Source organism: Amphiura filiformis, chromosome 1 (genome assembly GCF_039555335.1).
Source record: "Amphiura filiformis chromosome 1, Afil_fr2py, whole genome shotgun sequence".
NCBI classification, from domain to species: Eukaryota; Metazoa; Echinodermata; class Ophiuroidea; order Amphilepidida; family Amphiuridae; genus Amphiura; species Amphiura filiformis.
Window position 1 is genome coordinate 76592696 of NC_092628.1, and position 26511 is coordinate 76619206.

Below are 26511 nucleotides of genomic sequence, written 5' to 3' on the forward strand. Positions count from 1 at the left end.
ATGACAACAGGAAGGACGGATATTGGGCGGTAGTTATTTACCTCAGATCTAGAACCCTCTTTAAAAAGAGGAGTAACTCTATTAGTTTTCCAAGGATGTGGAACCTGTCCCATAGAAAGACTAGAGTTAAACAAGTGAGTCAAAGGAGGTTTCAGGGGACCAGCCCCTGCTTTAAACAGACGACTACTCACACCATCTAAACCAGTCGCCTTCCTGTCATCTAAAGTTTGAAGAGATTTAAAAACCTGATCATTTGTAATTTTGACAAATTTGAAATTACAAGAACATGTATCAGATTGTTGAAAATCATTTGATGAACCAAACTTTTTGGCGAGATTTTCTCCTACAGTGGAGAAAAAATTATTTAAAGTGTTTGCAACCATAAGCTTGTCATTTATTATGCCATTCTCTGTTTTTAAAGATGTAATATCACTATGACACTTGCCAGGTAAAACAGATTTCAAAGTCTGCCACAATCTACGAGGATCACTTTTGTTTTCATTGATTTGCTGGTGGAGGTCTTTGGCCTTTAACTTATTGCGCAAATTATTGACTCTATTTCGCAATAGTTTTGATTTGACACAGTCTGCATCTAATTTGGTCTTCTCTGCAATTTCACGGGACGTTTGGCTCTGACGTCACAAATCAAGATATTCATCAGTGATCCACCTAGGCTGTTGATTTGAGACTTTGATCTTTTTTGTTGGAACATGTTTATCACAAAATGGCAAAAAAAGCTTTAAGAACAAATCCCATCCATGATCAGGTGAGCTGGCACTGTAAACTTCATCCCAATTAATATTGAAAAGATTATCGACAAATGAATTCTCGTCAAACTGACGAAAAGAGCGGGCTTCAATGATTTTTGGATCACGTTTTGTTGGAAGAAACCTCAGATCGTCCTGATCTTCAGTCGTAGTCATTCCGATGCAGCAAACTACAGACCAATCTCCCTCACATCAGTCTTACGCAATTTTTGTGAACACATTGTACACTGTGCTGTAATTCGCCATCTCAATACCTGTAAAATCTTATCCGATGCACAACATGGATTCCGACAGCGTAGATCCTGTGAGACTCAACTTGACTAATCGTCACCTTGGATGACCTGACAAAAGGATTGGACAACAAATCCCAGACTGATGTGATTCTTCTTGACTACAAGAAAGCATTTGACAAGGTATCGCATTGTCACCTTTTGAAGAAAATTGAACACTATGGCGTCCACGGCAGTACCCTTAACTGGATCAGGGACTTTCTTGTCATGAAATACCAGCCACTGCAGTCAGAAAGTTAAGGAAGCAGCGTACACAACCTCCATAAGACCTACTGTGGAGTACGCAGCATGAGACACCCCCCCCCGCACACACCTAAATGCTCCGTCATCTCAATTGGACCAATGTCCAGGATCGACGTCTGCATAGTCACCTTCTCATGATGTTCAAGATTCGTTTCGACCTGGATGACATCACACGAAACCACTACCGTACCTCACCCATCATTCTTCATCCACCAGAGGCCATTCATCTAGCATCATGCAACCTTCACCAATACAAACTCTTCAGTGGGGTTTGCTAACTCCTATTTCTTAATACGTACCATCCGTGACTGGAATAATCTCCTAATGGATCCAGCGGAGTACCAATCTCTCAACAGCTTCAAGACCATGTTGAGGGATTGTCCACTGAAGTAGTCTCATCACCAGCCTCGCATAACTGATTTTGCACCTGTCGTATTTTTCATATTATTGCTCTGACTGAAGGACGGAAGGAAGAACGGAAGGAAGGGCGCTATTCAGTACGATATAGATTGAATATTAGAGAGGCCGGGTTGGCCAATTCTGCTGCTTGTTTGACCTTGACGATATAGATTGAATATTAGAGAGGCCGGGTTGGCCAATTCTGCTGCTTGTTTGACCTTGACTCAATTGTAGCACGAACATTGATTAATCTGAGTGCAGTACTAGTATGATAGGACACCTTTACCCTTTAGGGGATTTTTATTAATTTTACGTTTATTCAAAGTCAACTGTATATGCCACAATAATTATCTGCACTAAAAATCATGTATATAATTTGTGTAGTCATGCGTCAATATCTATCATTAAACCGGCAAGCACAAGTTCACGTTCCATTCGAAACCAGCGACCCTTAGTCTTCGCATGTATGCGTCTGTCCTTGCGAATACAAAATTATACTGAGTTGTATTGTACAGTTAGTTTGGTAATATATCTGTGACAAAGTAGTCGTCAAAATGGCAGATTATGACGATCTTCAATATCAAGGCATATCATCAGATAATTCAAAACGTTCGACAAGGATTCTTTCTGGTGTTAAGAAGTTTTGCAAGGCAAATCTGTTGGTAATTTTACTATTGACTTCTTTGAAACTTGGCATTATCATCGGGTTTGCAGTGAAATTCGGAAGCAACAGGGACTTTTCCAAAAAAGATGTTGAGTACATCAGTTTTCCAGGAACACTGTTTTTGAATGCATTGAAAATGGTGATTGTTCCTCTCATTACTACCAGTTTGATCTCGGGCATGGCCTCTCTGGATAAAAATGCTTACGGTAAGCTAGGAGGAAAAGCAGTTCTGTACTACATGACCACTACCTTCATTGCTGTTATTTTGGGGATCATTGTAGTGACATCTATCCAGCCTGGAAGGGGTGCAGACAAAGATGCCATTCAGCGCGAAGGCAGTTCTCAGCAAGTGAATACGGCAGATGCATTCTTAGATCTCCTAAGGTAAGACATTGTTCAAAATGTTCCAAATGATGTTCAGAGGTTGTTTGGTACGATGCGGGGAAACAGTTATGTATATTATGGGGGCAAGAAATCCAATTACTTCACTGATTCAAGACAAGTGGCTCATAATTCTAGCGGTACCTCTTTTCTTATCAAAAAAAACGTACCGCTTGTCTTAAGTCACTGAAATTCCAGTGTAGTAACTGGATTCCTTGCCCCTATAACATACATAACTTTTGTTACCAGTGTGTTATTATTTTTTTGAGAAAAATGCAAAAATAGTCACAAATTTATCGAGGGGTGTAGTACCACCTTGAACAACTTGCTAACAATGTTCAAGTAATAAGCCGCTTCCCTTGTTTTCTAACATAGATAGACTGAAAAAACAATTTCGATGTACAAGTGAAATCGCAATTTCTAACCAAATAACTAAATGATACTGCCTCAATAGTGAACATGTAAAGGCCATTCAGTGATTAGCTCATCCGGACGATCGTAAAAATCATCAAAATTCAGATTTTGGTACATTTGTCAAAGTGTCATAGATGTACTAGAATAGCCTGCTAGTGGTTCAGCCAAAAGCCGTGTATTTAAGACAAAATAAGAACTTTTATAATATACTGACAGTAGGCTACATGTATATAAATTAGCTACATGTATTTGAATGGCTTAAATTTCGTAAATACTGATGTTTTCTCCGTATTTTGCCAAATTTTTAATTTCAAAAATACCAAATGACAATTGGAATGATTTATCCTTCACTTTTAAGTAATTTATAAACAATTTAATTTTTTTTACACTTGCGCTGGGATCACTGAATGGGTCTTTAATTGGCACAGTAACAAGTCAAGTCAAGTCAAGTCAAGTCAAGTTAAACTTTATTAATCCATTTCTGGAAATTACATGCACATATGAGATCATAAAACTACATTAAATAGAGAACAAGCATTATACAAAAACAGTTATTATAAGCAAAATGTAATTCAAGGGTACTCCCTAGAAATGGAATGAAAACATAAATTAACGACGGTACTTCAAGTTATGATAAAAAATAGCTTGAGGAACAAATGAGTTCAGGTACCTGTCTGTATTTGCACGCGGCAGTTGCATACGACCAGATTTTGAGTTATGGTGATATGACAAGCGATGGTGGAGTGGATGTTGGGGATCCTCCATCACATCGGTGAGCTTTTTCAACAAAAGATCAGTATACACTGTCTCGAAAGCCTGTCGTGGTGAGCCTATGATTCTACTAGCTTCTTTAATTACCCTTTCCACCCTCTGTCTGTCCCCTATGGTAATGTTCCCTCCCCAACAAAGTAAACAATATCGCCAAACACTTGCTACAACTGAATCATAAAACAAAGCGAGAATACGAGAATTAACATGAAAGAAATTCAGTTTCCTGAAACAATACATGCGAGAGTTCAGTTTTTAACCATGTGATCAACATGTTTATGCCAGTTCAGCTTGTCATCTATCATGATGCCAAGGTACTTGTATGATGACACACGCTCTACGTTACCTCCTTTTAAGACAACGGGACCTGGAGAACGACTTTTAGAGGTTCTAAAGTCAACAACCATTTCCTTTGTTTTGGAGACATTTAGCTCTAAGTAGTTGGCATCACAGTAGTTGACAAACCGAACAAGCTGTTGTTGGTAAACAGTATCATCATCATCGGCAATTAGCCCAATCATGGCACTATCGTCCGCAAATTTAATAACAGGACATGCAGGGTCATTCGATCTAAAATCGGACGTGTAAATAGTGAATAAGAATGGTGCTAAAACTGTACCCTGGGGGGCACCAGTATTAGATGTAAGCATATGAGACAATGTACCGTTGGACGTAAGTCTGACATATTGAGAACGATTGGTTAAGTAATTTAAAATCCAGGCCATGAAAGAACTGAAAATAACATGAAATATGCATAGCACTAATACAATGTCCCTGATAAATCACTGAAAGCAGTGAACCAGACACTGCATACAAGTCATATAGAATAGAATACTGAATTAATTTGAATTAAATTTTCTTAGCCACCTTAGCATTATACATTAAAAGGTCAAAATTGATAATTGCAGTTTTCCTCAAACGCAAAATCTGCACGGGAAGATTTCTGTTCAGCAAAAGGACATATATACGAAATGTATTAGCCTGAAAAAGGCAAAGACACGTAGACTATAATAGATCTATTTATAGTAGGCATATATGCAATTTTTGCAAGTACTCAAAAAGCGTCTAATTCTACAATAACATGGTTAATGGTAACATTGGAATTATTGCTGAACCGTCATGACTATGAAATGGTCTCAGCCTATATTACTTACGAACTTACTTACTCAGCAACCCAAATGGACATAATCTCGAAATGCCAAGAGGGTATGACACCCAAGTGGTGTCAAATGAAAGATGAAAAAGTAAAAAATACATCGGGGGCGACACTCCTCAAGACATGTAAGACTCGGGCCAGTATTCATATTTTGGGTCCTTTTCAGTATAAACACCGTCACTGCAAGAAATATTGTTTTGTGATGTAGTTTGCTACCAAAGTGAGACCATGAACGTCTATCCCCAAATACTTTTGGCGCGCGGGTAAAATCCTGGCAGTATGTCATGCATGCCAAAGTATTGTGCAATATGCCTGTACAGTGCTACAGCAAGATTATAATATAATTTATAATGTGTGACGGTTAGATCAAAGTTTTGGTTACATTATGCGAGAATTCATGCTAGAGTAGGCCTATCGCACAATATGCCTGTACAGTTTTGCAATACCAAAAAGGTGAGTGAGTATATGGTCAATTCCAGCGAAAGCGGGACAAAATTCTCTCTATGTTAACTTTCCACTTTAAAGTGTCATTAATAAAGGAAATCACATTATTGATGGAGCATATCATGTCACGTCCAATGTGCTCTCTTTGTGCATATTAGCAAGTCATACCAGGGGACAAGTTATGATAGCTTAAATGAATTGGCGTTACCCACGAATTCAAAGATAAAGCACCATATATGTCATTGAATGTCCTTCAATCAAAATGAAATTATTACCGTTAGAAAGACGTTTGCATGATCTCTCATCATATGTAAAACGATTGAATTCCACCAAAGTTTGTGGACTCTAGAGGCCATTAAGTCAATTTGGCTAATAATTTTGTTCATAGGGCCTGCACTTTGGCTCGTTTTTTGCAGGTTTACATGGTCCAATAATCACAAGATGACTGACATGTGGTAACAAAGGAAGCAGTCACTGCAATTTGATTATGTCCCATATGATTGGCCATTCAAGACACCCCTGTGAATATACTATAGCGGCCTTTTCAAAATATAATACCTGTTTGCTTGACTGCATTGACAATACCCGGGAACAATACACACAGTATATGCATTGGACAAACTTTTTACAATAAGCATGATAAGTGATGATGTGACCTCCAGATTTATACATCGTTCGTCTCGCACACTGACGACATTTGATTGAATGGACTGCGCCGTGATTACGGTGAAGGACACCGGTTCAAATCCTTTGTTTGGAGCCAATCGATAAAAGCATGCAGGGCCTCTATACCCTATACCCATGTACAGTTTATCCCTTACATAACCTATGTCTTGAATACGCTGGTAAAGTTATGTAATAATCGGATTAATACTATATAGCAGTAGGTAAAAACAAGTTTTGAATAATCCGCGCTACAAAGTCCCATTCAGTGATCCCAGCGAAAGTGAAAAAAAAATCAAATTGTTACGTGTATAAATTTTTTAATGAAAAACAAATGGCAAAAAAAAACAACAGGAAAACGACGGTATTGACGAAGTTGAAGCCCCATTCAAATACATGTAGCTAATTTATATACTGTCAGTACCGGTATATAAATTACAGACTCACGTAAATGCATTATTTTTTTTGTCTTAGACACACGGCTTTCGGCTGAACCACTACACTAGCAAGCTATGTTAGCACATCTATGACAATGACGAAACGTACAAAATCAGCCATAGGCCTTTTATGACCTTTGACATTCTTTTGTGGCGAGTGACATGGTCTTTCAATTCACGCCGAGTGTCCTTGACAGGTTCGACTATGCTTCAGTGGTCATGAAAGAATTCAAAAGATAACCTCTGCCCCAATAATCCCAGGCAATTATCTGAAACTGCTCCTCGGATCATAAGAACTCAGTCCTCAAATGATAGTCATAATAATGTCCAAAATATAAAAATTACTGACTATCATTGAAGACTGAGTTCCGCAGTCTAGTATCCAAAATCTGAATTTTGATGATTTTTACGATCGTCGGGATGAAAAAAATAATCAAAAAAATCACTGAATGGGCCTTTAGTTCCCTACTCTCCTTACCCTGGCAATATAAATCAAAGAAAAATAAAGAAAAAAATAAATAAAACAAGAAAAGAAAAAAAAAAGACAAAGAAAACGCATTCTGAATACGAAGAATGTCTTTCTGATATCAAATAAATTTCATTGTTTGGAATTCACGATATAATACAAATTTTATGACAAATTATTAAAATGTGATATTTTTCACATTTTTGATATAGAACAGTCTTCGAAGTAAATTATATAAATCTAATGACATATTCTTAAAGTGTATGTAGCAGGGAGGAAAAGCCGACGGTCAATTGAAAATTTTGACCTAATACGAAAGGTCAAAATTTTCAATTGATCGTCGGCTTTTCATCCCACCTACATAGGCCTACACTTTAAGTATAAATCATCAGATTTATGAAGTTTACTTCAAGTACTGTTAAATATCAAAAATATCAATTTTAATGATTTGCCATAAAATGTGTATTAAATTGCGAATTTCAAAAATCAAAATTATTTGATATCAGAATGACATTCTTCGTATTCAGAATGCAATTCGATATGTCTGATGTGCTCTAATGTCCCACAATAAATACTGTCCAAACGTTCATACCCCAGCCCTTAACAAAAGAAAAACAAATTTATTCCAATTAAAATTCTACCAGGGTTCGAACCCACAACCTTTTATTTAACAGTCGAGATCGAATACCACTACGCTGTGAGTGCTTCTGCCAGAAATGCGTTTGTTCATCATACTTATTGATTACGGAATAAATCGCAAACACACGATATATATATATATTACTTGTCTATTACTGTCTGTTCAATTAGCTTAGATTCTTGAATTTTTAAGATATTTGAAAAAATAAAAAATTGTGGCCAAAGTCATCAAAGAAAAGTGTTAGCACAGCCTCAGACCTAACGTGATTTATACTTTTCAAATTCCAAAGTTCAATTTAAAACCCCGTTTCTTTTCAATTTTGCCTCATTTTAGGCAGTTACTTGGGTCCACCAAAAGGGTTCGCGACCTTTTTACAAATCGAGTGGGACGGTCCATTCTCAACTTAGGGCATAGACCCTATCCAATTTAGCAAAACAATCTGTCCACCAATCTGTCCTGCCATTTCAATTGTTATACCGTTCCGGTTATTGGACAGGTTCTATAGGTGATGATGGTCCACCGGTTTTTGTTACACGAAATTATACATGGCGCGATTACGTTTTATGCATAACATTATTCTGAGCATTATTTGTTTCCTAAACAATGACATTAAAATTATGAATTTCGTTCTTATTTCAACTGGTTTACAATGTTATTGTAAATTGAGTTTTGTTTAATACCCTTCCCAAGAATATCAGCATTCGCTTGACATTTTCAGATAAAGTGACTTTACAAGGATTGTTTTTTGTAACCTGATTGTTTTAAATAATATTTTCTTGTACAACAGTTTTTTGTTTCACAGTTTTTTCAGTTTGTATTCAACAAACAAAACGAAATAACAAATTGAAAATAAATGTGTAGTTTTATAATTAATAGGCCTATAAGCCTACACCTTCTCAGACCCATTCTCAGACCCATTCGCATAATAAATAAATAAATAAATAAATAAATAAATAAATAAATAAATAAATAAATAAATAAATAAATAAATAAATAAATAAATAAATAAATAAATAAATAAATAAATACGCAAGGAATGTATTTATATAAGCTGGGCCTATTTTAGAAAACCTTAGTTCATAATAACGTGTTTCAACAGTAGGGTTTCAACACAAATTAGGCATACTGGCTAATATTTTGCTGGACAATATTTCCTGATGCGGATGGTCGAATAAATATACTATCTCTCCGCATTGTGACATCCGTCCCCATTGCTCTAAATGGATTGATTCAAACAAGTTTATGGTACCCGACGTTCTACGGCTTTTTATCAAAATATCGCGGGAAAAGACCAAAATTGAAAGGAAATGGGGTTTTAAATTGAACTTTAGAATTTGAAAAGTATAGAAGTATAGAAGAGGTAAGGCGTCAGAATTTGGTACACGAGCGCTTCGAACTTTAAATCGGAAGGTGGTGAGTTCAAGCCTCATCACGGTCACATTAATTTATAAACCAAATATTGTTCGAACTTTTCATATTTGTTTTTCTTTTATTGTTTCTTTTTCTTTGTCTTTTTTTCTTGTTTTATTTAATTTTTTCTTTATTTTTTTTTGTTTCTTTTTGCCAGGGTAAGGAGTGGAGGGTACTAACGGCCCATTTAGTGATTTTTCATCTGGACGATCGTAAAAATCATCAAAATTCAGATTTTGTACAATGATATAGTCAGTAATAATCTTTTGATCATGACTATCATCATCCGAAGAGCATTTTCAGACAATTGCTTGGGATTGTTGGGGCAGAGGTTATCTTTTGAATTCTTTCATGACCGCTGAAGCAGAGTCAAACCTGTCAAGGACACTCGGCGTGAATTGAACTGATTTAATTTATATACTGACAGTATATATAAATTAGCTACATGTAGGCCTATTTGAATGGGGCTTCAACTTCGTCGATACTGCCGTTTTCTTGGGTTTTTTGCCATTTTTTTCATTAAAAAATTTTTATAAAAGTAACAATTTGATTTTTTTTTTCACTTTCGGGATCACTGAATGGGGCTTTGCAACGCGATATATTCAAAACTTGTATTCACCTACTGTTATAGCATTAATCTAATTATTACACAACTTCGCCAGCGTATTCAAGACATCCAATGCAAATAATCACCTAGATTATGACGTTCATACCGTAAATATGGCGGAGTACTCAAATTCATTCAACAAAAGCATGATTACAAGCTATTGCAATCTACCGCGACAGCTCGTCTCACACACATAACAAATGCACTATAGGATCAAATAGGTTGACGACAACGTTTGATTGAATGCACTGCATTGCACCATGATTACGGTGAAGGACACCACCGCCAACTCCCCCTGAACAATAGAGCTCCCGAAACAGAAAAGATGAAACGAGGGTTTGTATGGAGCTAATCAATAATTTCACGCACATCCTCTATTATTGCCCAATTATTGCCCGGGATGATTGCACACTGTAAAAGAGCTATTGTTATAATGTTTGATGAAATCGTGTTTAACTATTTGCTTAAGAAAGGCACAATACAGATAAAGCAGACAGATTTACTACATGTGGTACATGTATATACATATAGGGAATGTGTTCGAGTATTACCAGGGGGCTGACACTCACCTCATTTGCATGGCAAAATTACCTGTCTCCTCTGCAGCCAATTTGTTTTCGCTCCATCGAAATCAAGCTGGTCACGGAGGAGACTACCTTCCTTTGTGTTTGTTCATTTGTGTATGGAGAGCCTTTCTTGGAGTCCATGACTTAGGCTACTACGCTCTCAGCTAGAGTCCGACGCTGCATTGTACTAGAAATACCTTTTCTGTGAAATCGCTATAGAGCCAATCGGAACACGTATTCAATTTATAAATATAGCATTAAATTAGTATCACATAGTGGCCTCCGTGCAGTGGAAAACCTTAATTCTTTCATCAAAAAGAAATGAAAATGACCAAAAAAACTGGATCCACCTGTACGCCTATAAAATGGGCACAGAAATTTGTCTCAAATATGAATGAATTTTAAGAAACATACGGGATATGATGAACCAATGACCTGACGCCATGATAGCAGGATCTATTAGTTGTTTTATATACAATGCATATACCGTGTTGTCATAATACCAATATTTGGCATAATATATAACGACTAATATTTAGTATTGTAAATATGCAGTTCATATGCACAAACGAACACTGATCTTTATGATATTCAGGTTGTTGTACATCTCATATAACATGTCATATAGGAGGTCATATGTGTTGACCTTCTCCTATTGTATTTGTTCATCTGTGTATGGAGAGGATTAGCGCCATTAAACGCCATTAAAACTCCATCAGTATTAGGGCGTAGTTCAGTGAACTCACCAGATTGCTATTCCAAGTACTTTGATAAATACAGATAATATGTATTGATGGGTCGAGGCGATTGCATTGAAAACCTAATACATTATTCATAACAGTTACGTAATCAATCGATAGTGCGGACACTTTTCATTTGCAAACCACCAAAATTCGTGATCTTTTAGCGTTGGAAAAGAAGCCACGTGAATAGAGTGCCCTCTCAAGAATATCAACTCTCTGGTATTACCTAATTATAATAGGGGCGTATCCAAAAATGAATTCACACCCCTTTCAAATGTCGAGCCAAAGTGCAGGCCCTATGACCCGCGTATCAAAAATAAAATGATCGTTCTGAAAAATGTTAAGTGAATATGCCATAAATGACTATATCATGAAACGAAGTTTCGTTCTATAATTCAGAAGTCCAAGTGATTATTTTATGCAAATACGTTTTACCCATAAAATTCCATAAAATCAAATTTGACGTTACCCACGTATCAACTGTTACCCACGAGTCCAGCAAATATAATTGCCATAACTTAAATTAACATTTAATGACTTTGGACACTGAATTTAGTTTGACAAGCGCTTAAAATTGTAAATCGTAAAAATACTTTCACCGCTTTAAAAAAGAATCTACGACGGTTTAAACTTTTGTTACCCACGAATCCCGAATAGATGCTAACCTTGAAAAATAAGGAGATTGTTTATTTTAAGTTTAAATCAGCACATATTCAAGCCATGGGTATGCTATAATTTTGACCGTACTTACAGTTTATACACCTAAGAAACGCAAACCCCAAACGGTACTATAGTACTTATAGCTTTACCCACGAATTCGGCGTTACCCACGAATCCAAGGATTTTCTCGTAAATTATATGTTTCTTATGCATCTTAACATTTTGAAAACATGCGAAATAGGTTCCAAAACAGTCCTGTTTAATAGCGTCCTCTTGAAGGTATACTGAAGCTGTATCATGAAGTTTTGATTGATTATCCTAAGTTACCATTTTTTGGGTAAATGCAATTGGTTAGAGAATCGGGAATCATTGAAACACAATGGAGGAATAACCGCATGGTGGTTTCCAACCTTCTGTAATATTTTCTGTTTTGCCGCTTACCAATACATACCTTCAAATATGTGTTACCCACGAACATTTTGGTTACCCACGAATCCCTACTTAAATTATAGTTAACAATGTATTGATAGTGTTTTAGTTCATAGGAACTGTCAAACACGAGTTAATAGAATATTAATGCATGAAAATATGGAATGATTTTACTAAAATAATAATATAAAATTGTTTGCTCTGTCTATTTGAATTTGGCAACTTCATTATTCTCAAAATTTTTATACCCAAAATGCCATAATGATCCATTCTAAATATTCCATGTAGTCTGTATTTTGATTAAAATTCATTTTAGTGCCATTGCAGCCTGAATTATTGACATACGGAAAAGTATTTTTATTTTTATTTAAAAAAATTAATAGGAATTGCTATTTTCCAGACGCTGTTACCCACGAATCCATCCGAGATATTCATCCTGCGACGAGATACAAAATCTAACTTTATATTTATATGAAGCATTTATTCTAATCTTTCGAAATAATACAGTAATTTTCAATGACAGCCACTTTGGAAAGAGTTCGAAGAATTGACACAATCTTAACTGTACACCTGGTTCTTTCTTAAAATTTGTAATAACCAAAATATTTCTTTGTAGATATATGTAATAAAATTCTTTTTTACGTTCAAAGTCTTCACCGATTTCTAGTGTATATGAGTCACACATAAAATATTGAAAGATATTAAAGAAAGTGAAATTTTATGGCGTACAACAGGTGAACAATGCTTGAATTCGTGGGTAACATGCATATGCGCATTTAACACTTTATTTGGTCTAGCAAGAAAAGTTATTTTTCAATCCGATGGCACTTCCACCTGATGGTTCACTAGACATGATCGTCTCATTTGATAAGTCTAGAATTGAAAAGGAAAACATTTTCAAAATGGCCCCCAGAGAGAATTTTGGCCCGCTTTGGCTGGAATTGACCATATACACTCATAATAACCCGGAGCTCTGGCTCTAGCAAAAAAAAAAAAAAAAAAAAAAAAAAAAGGGAATCATTAAGGGCTGGGGTATGAACGTTTGGACAGTATTTATTTTGGGACATTAGAGCACATCAGACATATCGAATTGCATTCTGAATATGAAGAATGTCATTCTGATATCAAATAATTTTGATTTTTTGAAATTCGCAATTTAATACACATTTTATGGCAAATCATTAAAAATTGATATTTTTGATATTTAACAGTACTTGAAGCAAACTTTATAAATCTGATGATTTATACTTAAAGTGTATGTAGGTGGGATGAAAAGTCGACGATCAATTGACAATTTTGACCTTTCGTATTGAAGATATGGATTTTTTTCCCAAAACACCACAAAAAAAATTAGGTCTTTTTGGGAAAAAATCCATATTTTCAATATGAAAGGTCAAAATTTTCAATTGACCGTCGGCTTTTCCTCCCTGCTAAATACACTTTAAGAATATATCATTAGATTTATATAATTTACTTCGAGGACTGTTATATATCAAAATTTGAAAAATATCAAATTTTTATAATTTGTCATAAAATTTGTATTATATTGTGATTTTAAAAAATGAAAATTATTTGATATCAGAAAGACATGCTTCGTATTCAGAATGCAATTGATAGGTCTGAGGTGCTCTCATGTCCCACAAAAATACTGTCGAAACGCGATAAACGCTCATTTTGGATCCCTTAAGTACAACAAAACTGCTCGGGTAGGCCTATATAGGATTTTTCTCCAATATTTTCAAGACTGTACAAACAGAACAACGTGCCTCTGATCCTGTCCTGTCTTTATGCTGTATATGCCCGGTTGTAAGTTAGTCAAGACGAAAACCGGGGACAAAAGTCTTAGTTTCTTACACGTTTTTCTTATCCTTTACAGGAACATGGTACCACCAAATATAGTTGCTGCCTGTTTTGAATCGGTAAGTACAGGGTGTCCCGAAAGTTCCTATACCATTTTAAGGTGCTATATCTCTTGTACAAACTATTATAAAGGTTTTATGTACAATAATTTTTGCAAAGGGGAAAGTTGTACAATAATTGTTTTGACTCCTAACTTGACCGGTGCATGTGTAAAAATTAATATTAAGAAGCATTTCATCGTATAAAAATTAAGAAAAGCATGGGCCTACATCTATAATAAATTACGGAGTTGGACAACTTTTTGTGATAAAAAAATAGGGTGGTGGCAATGCGTTTGCAAATTGGTTTGCGCCCCACTTACGCGATATTTCAATACATTTCATGTTGGTTTGCGCGCCACTTACGCGATATTTCATTATTTCAATACATTTCATGTTTTCACCTTCACATGTTTTTTTTTTTTCAATTCCGACTGCCAAAATGTCCAACTCAGTACTTTAATTCGAATACAACCAGCAGAAATAAATCGATTGTGGCATGTAGAATCATGAATCCACGGCTATATTCACGCGTTGAACATTTAGAAAAATTGACAGTCAGAAGTGAAAATGGTGCAATCAAAACGGATATTCTGTCAAAATTATAATAAATTTCATTAGCGAACTTTATTACTTTGAAAAGCTAAAGAGTTTACCCCCAACGGGCCAAGCTCAGGCCTGTCAAAATCGAAAATTCATCGCTAGAATAGACAATATTTCACGCCTAAGCTTAACACCTGGATTTCAAAATATGTGGGGGGCGGGGGCTATTATCAAGTATTATGTTTATCTTCTGATATTTACTGAAAAATTAAATGATTGCTTTAATAATTAGGCCGATGAAATTTATGTAGTTCACAATATTGCTCATTTTAACTCCGAATTCTAGTGCCTAATGACCGAGTGAGACTTGCATAACCATGATAACAAATAGCCATTGAGTACTAGCCGGCGTTAATTCTGAGTAAACTTGATGAATAATACTGTTTGTGATAATATTATTACATTCAAATAAAAAACTGTACGAAATTGGCACCATTATTAAACATTCTCGTTTTATGTTGGGTTACTGCTCTTATCAAAAGTGCAAAATTTCGTAAATTGGCAGGGAAGGGCAGCTGTTCATTGCATTAACAATGGATCATTAAAGGGAAAAACACATCATAGTGACTGACTGAGAAAAATGAAATCATTCATGCATTTATTTGGATAGATTACAGATGATAATTGCCTTTTCTGGACTCTTTGAATGCCTCGTCACCGAATGGGGACATTTTCTCCCACTTTTGGAAAATGTAAAAGAAATCAACATCACCAGCAAACATTCCTGAGTTGAATATCTAAAAAGTTGATATCCTTGGTTAAAAATGGGCATTTTGTCTACAAATGGAAGACTCAATATGCGACCGTACACGTCGAATGAGCCGTAAATCCTCCCCGGTCAATTTTGTTTTATTTCGTGTTTAGAAAATATACATCATAAGCTTTAAAATGGTATATTATTTGACTTCAAACGATATCCAGAAGCGGGTTATGGTTTGTTGAACTTTGCTCCTTCAACAAAATGGTAGCTTTTTTTCGTTTCTATTGTGTCTCTTTTTCCACATTGCTGGCAATAAATATCAAACGGTCATATTTGGCGGTCATTTCAAATCATCCCCAAGTCAACGAGGTTCAAGAAAGTTCTCTCATTGTTAATTGTTGGTTATACATACAATGCCTGGCAACCCACCACTTGAACAGGATTTAGCCAAAGCAAACAAAGACCAGAGCTATTAAAAATTCTATAGCCATCTAAGGTAGAAGGATACTATCCTCTTCAACAATAGGATTATTGATTGGTGTTTGACTATCAACATGAGATAGATGTCGCGCCAGCTAGAAATACCGATGAATACGACCTTCATGCACATTTTACACTGTAACCCAGAATACAATTTATGGAATTTACGGCTCATTCGTGCATATTTAGTGCACAAATTACGAATTCACACACACATTGAGGTGACGTGAATTACAAATAAAATAAAATAAATAAATAAATAAATAAATAAATAAATAAATGTCGGTGATATAACGTGCGCTAAACTTAAATGTACCAGCCCACTTCAACAATTATTATAAAGTATTCCACAATTTTTCACATATCTTATTTGTTTATTTCCAAAATAAAGTATAAAACTCGCCAGGTACCGGATGAAATCGAACCAGGCATGGTTACAGAGTTGATGTCAAACATCACGGGCGCTACCGTAACCATGGTGATGACTACAGAGGATGGAATCACATCTTTGGTAAATGAATCAGTGATGACTACTAAGATGCCGATGATGCGGTATAAGTCTGAGGGCGGCTTTGAAGACAAGACCAATGTGCTTGGATTGGTGGTGTTTTCCTGTTTCTTTGGGGCTATTATTGGACGTATGGGGCGACAGGGAGAGCCACTAAAAATCTTCTTCGATACCTTTATGGAGGCTATTATGCGTCTTGTATCTCTTATTATATGGTAAATGCACATCCTTGCTTCTTTAGTGATAACGCTGCTATTGTATTAAACATCTACCAAAAAGTAATTACCTCCTTTGTTATGAGATATTACTGAAATTAGCAAAAGGAAAGCCAGTTTTGTTTTGCAAATTTTGATATCTCTTTGTCTTAATGGTCCAAAATTTGTTGCCATGGTGACCCTTTGAATGAAAAGGTCCACAATTCAAAAGTTGTCTCTAAACCCATTAAAATATTGCTTTTGTTGCTATAGTTCTTGGTCGTCGCTGGTCACCGCGGGTCATCCTTGATCTGTCATGTATATAATGTAATAGTACACTGACTTGAGCATAGCTTTTTGATTCCACTTTTAAAAATGCATCGTTTTCATTCATCGAGTCACCATGGCTACAAATTTTGAGCTATCCAGACATATGAGGTATCAAAATTTGCAGAATTAAACTGGGTTTGTTTTTGCTCTTTCAGTTTTTAAATTTGATGCACAAATTTTGAGATTTATCTCGTTATAAAGGGGGTAATTACTTTTTGGTAGGCGTTTATTTACTGTTATAAAAGCAGAAAGACACATCATGTGTGTCAGATCACTGCTGCTTTTAAATTTCTAGTAAAACCTCATGTCAATGGGTTTCCACTATTTTTGAATGTATTGCCCTGCACTATAAGCAGGATGCACTTATCACATGTGTATGTGCGCAATCATAGATTGACTACGATACTGCGCTTTTTAAAGACACTAATCTTACAGGTGCGGGTGATCAGCATGAGGTGAAAATTCTAGTGCAGTGAAACTCATTGCTATGGTAATTAATCCTGTTATATCACTACTTCTGATAAATGATGTCCTTAAAAACATGTAACACGTCATCGGTTATTGACAATTAAACACATTTGTTTCGCGTAACAGTTTTTGCTTATAAATAAACGTACAATTCGCGTCTTACCTTCAGCGCTACGGATAAGCCATGTAAACATACATATTCATCACTAAACGGGATTTTCAGTAATTCCGCGAGAATATGAACAAATGGTGGGAAAAATTGATGGTGCGCTTCAATTGTTGGAAATAATGTGAAAGCTTCTTTGATCTCGAGTCGTAATATACAGCTCTATATTTAAAGAGTTATTACTGCTTAATGTAAAATGTCTTATTTTGTCTTTAATACACGACTTTTGGCTTAACCACCAGCAGGCTATGTTAATACATCTATGCTACTAACATGACTAAGGTTACAAAAACTGAATTTGGATGATTTTTACGACTTTCCGAATGATCTGAGCAAATCGCTGAATGAGTCCGGCATTTAAGTTAACTGCTTTGTACCCGGTATTTGCTGGAAACTGCATATGTGTTTGCCGTTTGACTGCCATATACGATAATAATAAAAATATTGTTTTTGACCTTTCAGGACTTCACCAGTTGGTATCTTCTTCTTGATAATGGGAAAAATTTTAGAGATGGATGACTGGCAAAAGACATTTCAGCAAATCGGCTTGTATTCTGCCACTGTGATGACTGGATTGGCTATTCATGCCTTTATTGTACTGCCTTTGATTCTCTTCATTTTCGCTCGCAAGAACCCTGTAAGGTATCTTTTTGGCGTGGCACCGGCACTTATGACTGCCTTTGCAACTGCTTCCAGGTACTACACACTTATCTTTCTTAGACTTTTTTTTTTATACAAAGAGTCAGTTGATACACCTTTTTTTTCAATGTGGCAATAGCCAATCTCGTAAGCGAAACAGACGGTACGCCGGCAACACTGAACTACAATCACAGAGGCTACTACAGACCATATATCAACAGTCAAAGTCTCCGTGCATTGTATGCTGTGAAAATGAATTCTCGCATATTCATGAGGGCCGATTGTTCGATCGTGCCTTGTCTAACAATCACGCCAATCGGGAGATGCTGAGACTTTGACTGGCAATGACTGCTTGTGGTTGTACGCGGTCTGTTATCTGTTATTAGTAGTGCTCGGTGTATCTGTTTCGTCCTTGACCACACCGCATGCATCACGCATAATGAACAGTTTCTAAAAGAGTTTTTGAAATAAAATAAATAAAATAACGCTAAGGAAGCCTGATTACCTTTTAGAATTAAGCGAGTGAGAGGGTTTCCAATGAAATGTTTTTGTGTGTAAGAACTGAAGCATCCGATGTGCAAAAGAATAGTATGAATATTACTACTCCATCACACGACCATCCCTATCACGCGTAACCGGGAGCAAAATATAGCTTCTTTTGCTCCCAGAATAACTTTCCTTGGAACAAATTTCGAGCGAAGCTAAAACGTACTGAAGACAGCCTTCCCGACCCCATTTTTCAACATTTCTTTCTGAGTTGGCCCTTTCAATTGTTGCTTTATTTTTACTTGTCCAATTTACAATTTACTGCTCGTATAAAAATATAGATTTTTTTACCATTGCAGCGCTTCTCTACTTGTTTGCTTCTCCTTTCTATCTCTTTGCTCCCCTGCCCCCTGGCAGATACGTCACTGATGCGTTCCTTTACCATGTTTACACCACCCCTTGTTGGCGGTACTGACATATTTTGCATTTGTTTTGGGTGGGTTTTTTTTATGAGTATTCTGCTAAGATCGGAATCTCGTGTCTTGTTTATTTTGAATACTTTTTCAGTACCCTTCCTTTTCTGTCGTTCCAGCTCAGCAACTTTACCAATCACATTACAATGTCTTGAAGAAAATCTCAATATCGACCGTAGAGTTACGCGTTTTGTTTTACCAATAGGTGCTACGGTAAATATGGACGGCACAGCTTTGTACGAGGCTGTGGCAGCCATTTTCATCGCGCAGGTTAACGGCCTTAATATGGATGCAAAAGACATTGTAACCATAAGGTAATTAAAATATCCATGGTATTAAGTTTTACCTATCACCTTATTACAACTATATCATTAAAATGATGTAGGGATAATAATAACACCAACTTAAAATAATAAAAATAGATAGTTGTAAAGCGTTCCAAAACGTATAATGTACCAAACGGAACACTATTTGTGAATAGAAAACTCGTCTGACCCATCGGTAAAAGAGAACTTTCCATAAAAATGTGAAGTGGAAGGCAAAGTTCGGAGGGTCCGTGTTGTGGTTTGATAAAATAATGGTATCGTCTTCATTGCCAGTCGTTATCCACGGACCCGAGGGAGGGTCCGCAATGATTTTCGCTGGATGTTTTAGAGAACACTGATCAAGATTTTGTCATGAAAACTAAGTTATGTGATCATCTATTAACCAAAATATGTACATGTGGGTTGATTTACAGCATTACAGCAACATTAGCAAGTATTGGGGCTGCTGGAGTTCCACAAGCAGGATTGGTTACCATGGTAATAGTGTTGAATGCTGTTGGCTTACCTATTGATGATATTACATTGATTATAGTCATTGATTGGTTTCTGTAAGTATACTCATATTTTACAATGTCGAAGTAATAATCAGAAGTAATAACTACCATAGCAATAGGTAAAGACAATTTTTGAATATACCGCGCGCACTAGTACGTTCACGCGGTACCTTTGCATTGAACCATATCATGCTAATCACTCGCACCTGTATGATTAGTATCTTTGAAAAGCACCCGTATTGTATTCAATCTATGATTGCAGACATACACAGGTGATGAGTGCAACCTGCTTGTAGTTCAGCGCGATATATTCAAAATTGTTTTCACTTATTGCTGTGGTAGATTTATTACGTCACTTCGCCAGCGTATTAGAAGGTAATGAAGCAGAAAGTTCAAATTGGCAATCTTATCGCAACACAAACGCTTATTTTTTTTCTTTTCCTGTTAAGTTGGTATTACACCCTTTGATAAATTTGTGACCATTTTTGCATTTTTCTCAAAAAGTAATAACACACTGGTAGCAAAAGTTATGTATATTATAGGGGTAAGGAATCCAGTTACTACACTGGAATTTCAGTGACTCAAGACAAGCGGAATGTTATTTATGATAAGAAAAGAGGTACCGCTAGCATGTACCTCATTTCTTAACATATATAATGAACCACTTGTCTTGAATCACTGAAATTTCAGTGAAGTAATTGGATTCCTTGCCCCTACAATATACATAACTTTTGTTACCAGTGTGTAGTTATTTTTTGAGAAAAATGCAAAATTAGTCACAACATCTATCAGAGGGTGTAATACCACCTTAACATAATCTAAAAAGTATTTAGTGTGTGTCGCCGGTCACTGGTCTTTGTTAGTTGATTGCAAAGGTGGCACCGAAACACTGTACAGGTGTATCAACCAGGAAATGCTATAAAGAAAAACTAAAATAAAATTACTTCAATATTATGCAGATTGTTCTCTAATATTATATTTCTGTAGTTCTTCTATTGTTACATTTGGATTTTTTTTCATTATTTCCTCTTATTTCAAAAGGGATTAAACAGGGAACTCCCGTTGATCTAACCGGCTCATGATGCAGTCATGTCTACAGTAGAATTCATCTCGACCTTTGCAGGACTTAACCCCATTAAAAGCTATTAAACCAAGATAACACTCATTGAAACAGCTCAACTGATTAAATCGGATCTTCTCTGGTTGTGCACAAGTGACTGTTTTCATGTGCGATATCGCAATAAAGCTGGTATTCATAGCTTCAGTTGGGTAACCGATTATAAAGGAAACGAAAGGAAACAATGTTATGTGTGGCTTTGTTCACGAAATCAGACAATGGCGTACTTTTTGTAAACCAGCATTCTTGAAAATGAGCAACATAATGATTTTTGACTTAACACGGTTTGGAAATAATTTCTTCATATTTTTGGTGTTATCTGTCGTTTACATGTCCTTCCTAAAACACAAAAGTACGACCCTCTCCAAACACCTAAATTAGCTAAAAATTTAGGACATGTTACAAAACTATATTGTCTAGAATTTTAGAAGAGTACTTTTAATATTGGCCGGTTATTTTTCACACAGCGACGTTAACTAGGCAATGTACTATTACCTATAACATTAACTAAAACACCAAAGTACGAATATTTCCAAACATCTAAATTAGCTAAAAATTTAGGACATGTTAAAAAACTATATTTTCTAGAACTTTAGAAGAGTACTTTTAATATTGGCCGGTTATTTTTCACACAGCGACGTTAACTAGTCATATCCCCATACTGTTAACGTAGGGCTATTTGTAAAGGTCACGCGTCAATGGGAAAGAGCACTGTGTATTGTGTATAGGAAAACGGACAGTAACTGCAGTATGTAATGGAGAAAGCTTCAAGTGCGTTTACTGCAAACCCCTGGCACGTTAGACCTGGTCTAGCCATGGAGGTTAGAATTAGGGAGGAATCGATTTTACTGTTTTCTTGTCCTTCTTTACTCTTAGCCCATTCTAGGGGTTACACTGCAGCCATCTAATATAGCTTAATATTAAGTCACATGTCTTTGCCCTTAACAGGATTTAAAATAATACAGAATAAGGAATTCATATGCTTAAATAGTTCCTTCTCCTTAGGATTAATCTCCATAGTTAGACCAAGTCTAGAGTAGTTTGTGCATACGGACCTTGCCGTTTGAAATAACAGTTTTGATTGTTTACCCTTGCAGAGATCGTTGCCGAACAACCATCAATGTCTGGGGCGATTCTATCGGTGCTGGTATTGTATACGAACGTTCGAAGGATGAACTACAGCGTCTACCCGATCCCTTTGAAGACAATGACAAATTTTCAATTGGTTATCAAACTCCAAACATTAACAATACACATGATGATACAACACTGTAGAGCGAATAACGCTTTACATCATTGTAATTTCCATCCATTTACTAATTTATATTACCGAGCATTTAAGCCTACTACAGGCTGTATCAAAATTATTGGTACCCATCAGTTTCCATTTATATGGACAAGACTGCCACACACCGACATCGCCTGGCTAATAATTACTTTCTCTGCAGAGACACTAAAATCAATACCCGGGATCGATACACGTGAATGTCCTATGCACGAGTTTGATATGAGACGAAAATCTTTGGATACCGGGGTAGAAAATGATGAATATCTCCCGTAAATGATTTCGTATAAAGAAACCAGATATGGTTCCTTGCACTTGAATATATATTTTGAACAGATATGATAGTCGTTAGCTTGCGTCTTGAGATAGAAGCTTGCGTCTTGAGTCAAAAACTGACAATAATTCTGATTTATATGTGCCGAATTATATAGCGCAGTGTATAGGCCAATCGTGAAGGTAGTCTAAAAGAATATGACCTCGACTCACACACACGCGAGGTCAGTCACCGGCCTAATCGGGGTTATTGTCAGTAGCCTTATGCGACTCAAAACTATTTAAACAGGTCGATACAAAATGGCCATGCGTGGCGGTGGATTCAACCTACCATGGCGATTTCTGCCATGAAGATATCGGGGCGATGACACTGTGTGCCACATCAATATACAGCATAAGATCCACCTCATTTGTATATTAATGTTATTATCGGTCATCAAACTGTAACAATCTAGTCCTTTGAAGGAGATCCAATACTGCATTTGTGAAGATCTGGCTTTTCATTAAAACATCCAAACTGATGGGTACCAATCATTTTGATACAGCTTGTACTAGTAAGCAACCGTAGTTTAGAATAATTTATACTAGTTTGATTCACGGTGTTGCATTTACAATTTGTAACAGATACACAAAAATCGGGGTTTTCGTAAAGTTTTGGTAATCTGTAGTAATTCCATCCAGGCATAGTATTGTCACTGATCATGCTCTTCTAGCAGGGGGAGCAGCCATGACTTAAACAGCTGCCAATGATTATGTCACTACCTTTCAGCAAAGTAATACTTTGATATGTGTGTGCGACCAGTGTTTGTAACAAATCTGCAGGCGATTCCGGGAGGCGATTACCCAATATGGTGCAACTCTACTAGTCTTGATTAAAGACTCAACACTACACTATTTTTCGCTCACCTTGGACGTTTTCACTAGTTCGACTAGCGTCTATAGCAGATGGTGATGCTGTGATGATATCTTGTCTACAATCAGGATATCCTTCACTGATGACATCATTATGATTGACAGAATGACGTCATAGGATGTTACGATGTAGTGCCCCCCAGCATCAGCAAGTTGTCCCAGATAGGATATTTTCTACTAGTCTTATTACAAGACTGCCCTACCGCAGCCCTAAACCCTAACCCTAAACTCCTTTAACGAGGACTTGACGCAAGTTAGCAAGTTGTACCAAATCCGGTAATTGTACCCAAATCTTTTATTATACATCATGTATATAAATGCCAGAATTTTTTCGATGTGTGTATATTTTCACACTTTTACAAATAAATAATTGACTGAAGTGAGAAGATTTGTGAGTTATTTACTTGATCATTACGTGTACAGTGGCTTACAAAATCGAAGCAGAATGACCTGCGTAAAACGCAAAATCACTGGTCACATTATATTCATCCTAATCGTTCACCTCTTTTATCAGTCAATAGTACCACGCCTATGTGCTATTGACTGGTTAAAACAGGTGAAGGATTTAAATAGGATTACGAATATAGGACCCTTTTACATGACCAGTGATTTTGGTTTTTTCATGGGTCTTTCTGCTTTGATTTTTAAGGCACTGCACAGCAAAAGAGAAAGGTGTTTTTTTCAGGTGTATACTTATGGGGTAAGAAATTGTGCACGTTTTTACCCCACATTTAATTTAGTGAACTGTAAAAATATTGCGACTACACGTCAGGTGGTAAAACCGTTGCCTAAATATTACCCTTGCAACAGGTATTATTTTCACCGGCTTCGGCGATAAATACGCGGAAATTAGGCAAATAATACGCGGAAATCGGGTAAACACCAGCCAAAAAAATAAATTAATGATTGAACATTACATGGCCGATCCTGAGGTTCACGCGTTTCTGGTCTTGTGCAAGTTGCCATGTCCATGTAATGAATACAGTATAAATGTTACGACTTTGTTGATGAACAGGACAAAGTCAATGTAATTAATGGGACGTGTTGCTTGGATGAATCATATCAGCATTTTATACTCAGTTTTACTCAGATTTATAAAGTGGACACTTTAATTACATAACATCCTCTGATAATATATATATACAGTCACAAAATACGAATATACATTATGTGGCGTTAAAATCTTGGTCATGTTATTTTTTCAGGCGCAGAATGTGAGTCATAAAAACAAGTTGTGTTCTATTTGGAGCTATTATTGCCATTAAATTATGTTTAATGAACCCAAATAAATAAAAGTATCTAAGGACAATGATCGAATATTAAAAAGTTCAAAATATTGCTATAGACAGAGATGGCCATATACAAGGGGATACCATTACAACTTTCAGCATTTTACAAATGAAATACAGGTTGTAACAAAAACATTTATGCAATTTAGAAAATAGTATTTGGCAAACATGTCATTTATTGATTGTATTAAGTTTTAATTAGTCAACAAGATAATTTCTTAAGCTACTACATAAGCTTGGTTTCAATCAAATTCGTGGTCTACAGGCGTTGGGTCACTTTCGTGTCTTTGTGTAGCAAGTGACTGAATTAAGTTGAATTTACCATCTGGTCGGTGCTCTTAAAATGGGTAATTTTAAACAATAGGGCATTTTTGAAGTGGTATTTTCATTTATCAAATTGAAATAAATATTATTATTTACTTATGTCAATTAAGTGAAAGAAAGACATGAATCTTTGCTTTTGTTCTGAAATCTTTGACGATAAGCATGAAACTTCACACACGCGGTACAAACTTGATTCGTGCGGACATGGCAAAAAGTGACCCAACTCGAGCGATTAAGTAAAAGCGGACATAGAACCTGAATTTGGAAAGAAACCAAGTAAAGTTATGTCATGACCCATTTAATTAATTTTTTTCTGAAAATTAAAAATGCAATTGCTAATCATGAAAGCCAATCTTTAGCAATACAAGCTTGATAGCACGAAAATGTTAGAAGGGGTCCAGCTCGTTTTCTGTACGATTTAGTCATATTATTATGATCATGCTTTATATAATGTACAAATTGTAAGATTCCACTGTCGTGTGTTTCAATAAAAGAAGATTTTGAAGTTCAAATTACAGAATCTTGAGGCGTGTTCTTTTTTCTTCTTCTTCTTCGTTTGTTTAATTTTCTTTTATAACAATAGCCCAATGAATGACACAGGTCAAGGGAACTTATATAGGCACCTAGGCCACTATAAAAGAAAACCAAAACCACATGGGCCAATCAGAGGTTCACGGCAGCTTAGGAACAACAAGAGTGAGGGGGATTAACAGTAACGCATCAGACACAATGTGTTACGAGCCGTACTGACTCAGGGCCAAAATCACACGAATAGACTGTTTGATTAAGTTAACAAAATCTAAGTCTTTAATTGAAAGTAAGATATGATTGGTACATAACATCAATTGCACATACAATATATTCACACAATTACAGTTTTAACTAATCAGTAGTTTAATACCCAGCAATCTTCTTGTTGGTGCTCATAGAGTTCTTGCAATGTTCTGGACGGCTGATGTATATATATGTATCCTTATTCACTTGTCCTACGAAATTCAGCGAAGTCCATTGTATACTTGCATTTATATCCTTGCGAATGAAATCCTCACACAAAAATGGTGCTGCTTTCTCCAAACTCGTAACTCCTTGCGCTGCTTTCTCCAATCGCTTATCCCCTTTCGCTGCTTTCTCCAAACACTTATCTCCTTGCGCTGCTTTCTCCAAAAATGGTGCTTCTTTTACTAATCACTCTTTCTCCAGGAAACAGGCTTCTTTTGGTACTGCTCCACTGTATTTGGCAGGTTGACAGAAACACTTTAATCCTTTGATGAGAAGGAGCAGTGGCGGATTTAAGCTGTCAGCACTCAGCAGTTGCTGACAGGGCCCCCTTGCCAGTACAATTATTACCTGTACAAGTATCATATCCAGTGCTATCCGTGCAGTTTGACACTTAAGCCCC

At 36.2% G+C, this 26511-nt stretch overlaps 1 protein-coding gene across 1 annotated transcript; it reads left to right on the top strand.

The window, feature by feature from the left end:
- Positions 1 to 1932: 1932 nt before the first annotated feature.
- On the top strand, positions 1933 to 25632 carry LOC140153539 (excitatory amino acid transporter 3-like). Its single transcript, XM_072176316.1, has 7 exons — positions 1933 to 2747; positions 14024 to 14066; positions 16220 to 16551; positions 17957 to 18190; positions 19212 to 19406; positions 19832 to 19966; positions 22127 to 25632. Exons 1-7 carry the CDS (start codon positions 2254 to 2256, stop codon positions 22302 to 22304), a joined length of 1611 nt encoding a protein of 536 aa, XP_072032417.1. The 5' UTR covers positions 1933 to 2253; the 3' UTR covers positions 22305 to 25632.
- The last annotated feature ends 879 nt before the right edge of the window (positions 25633 to 26511 follow it).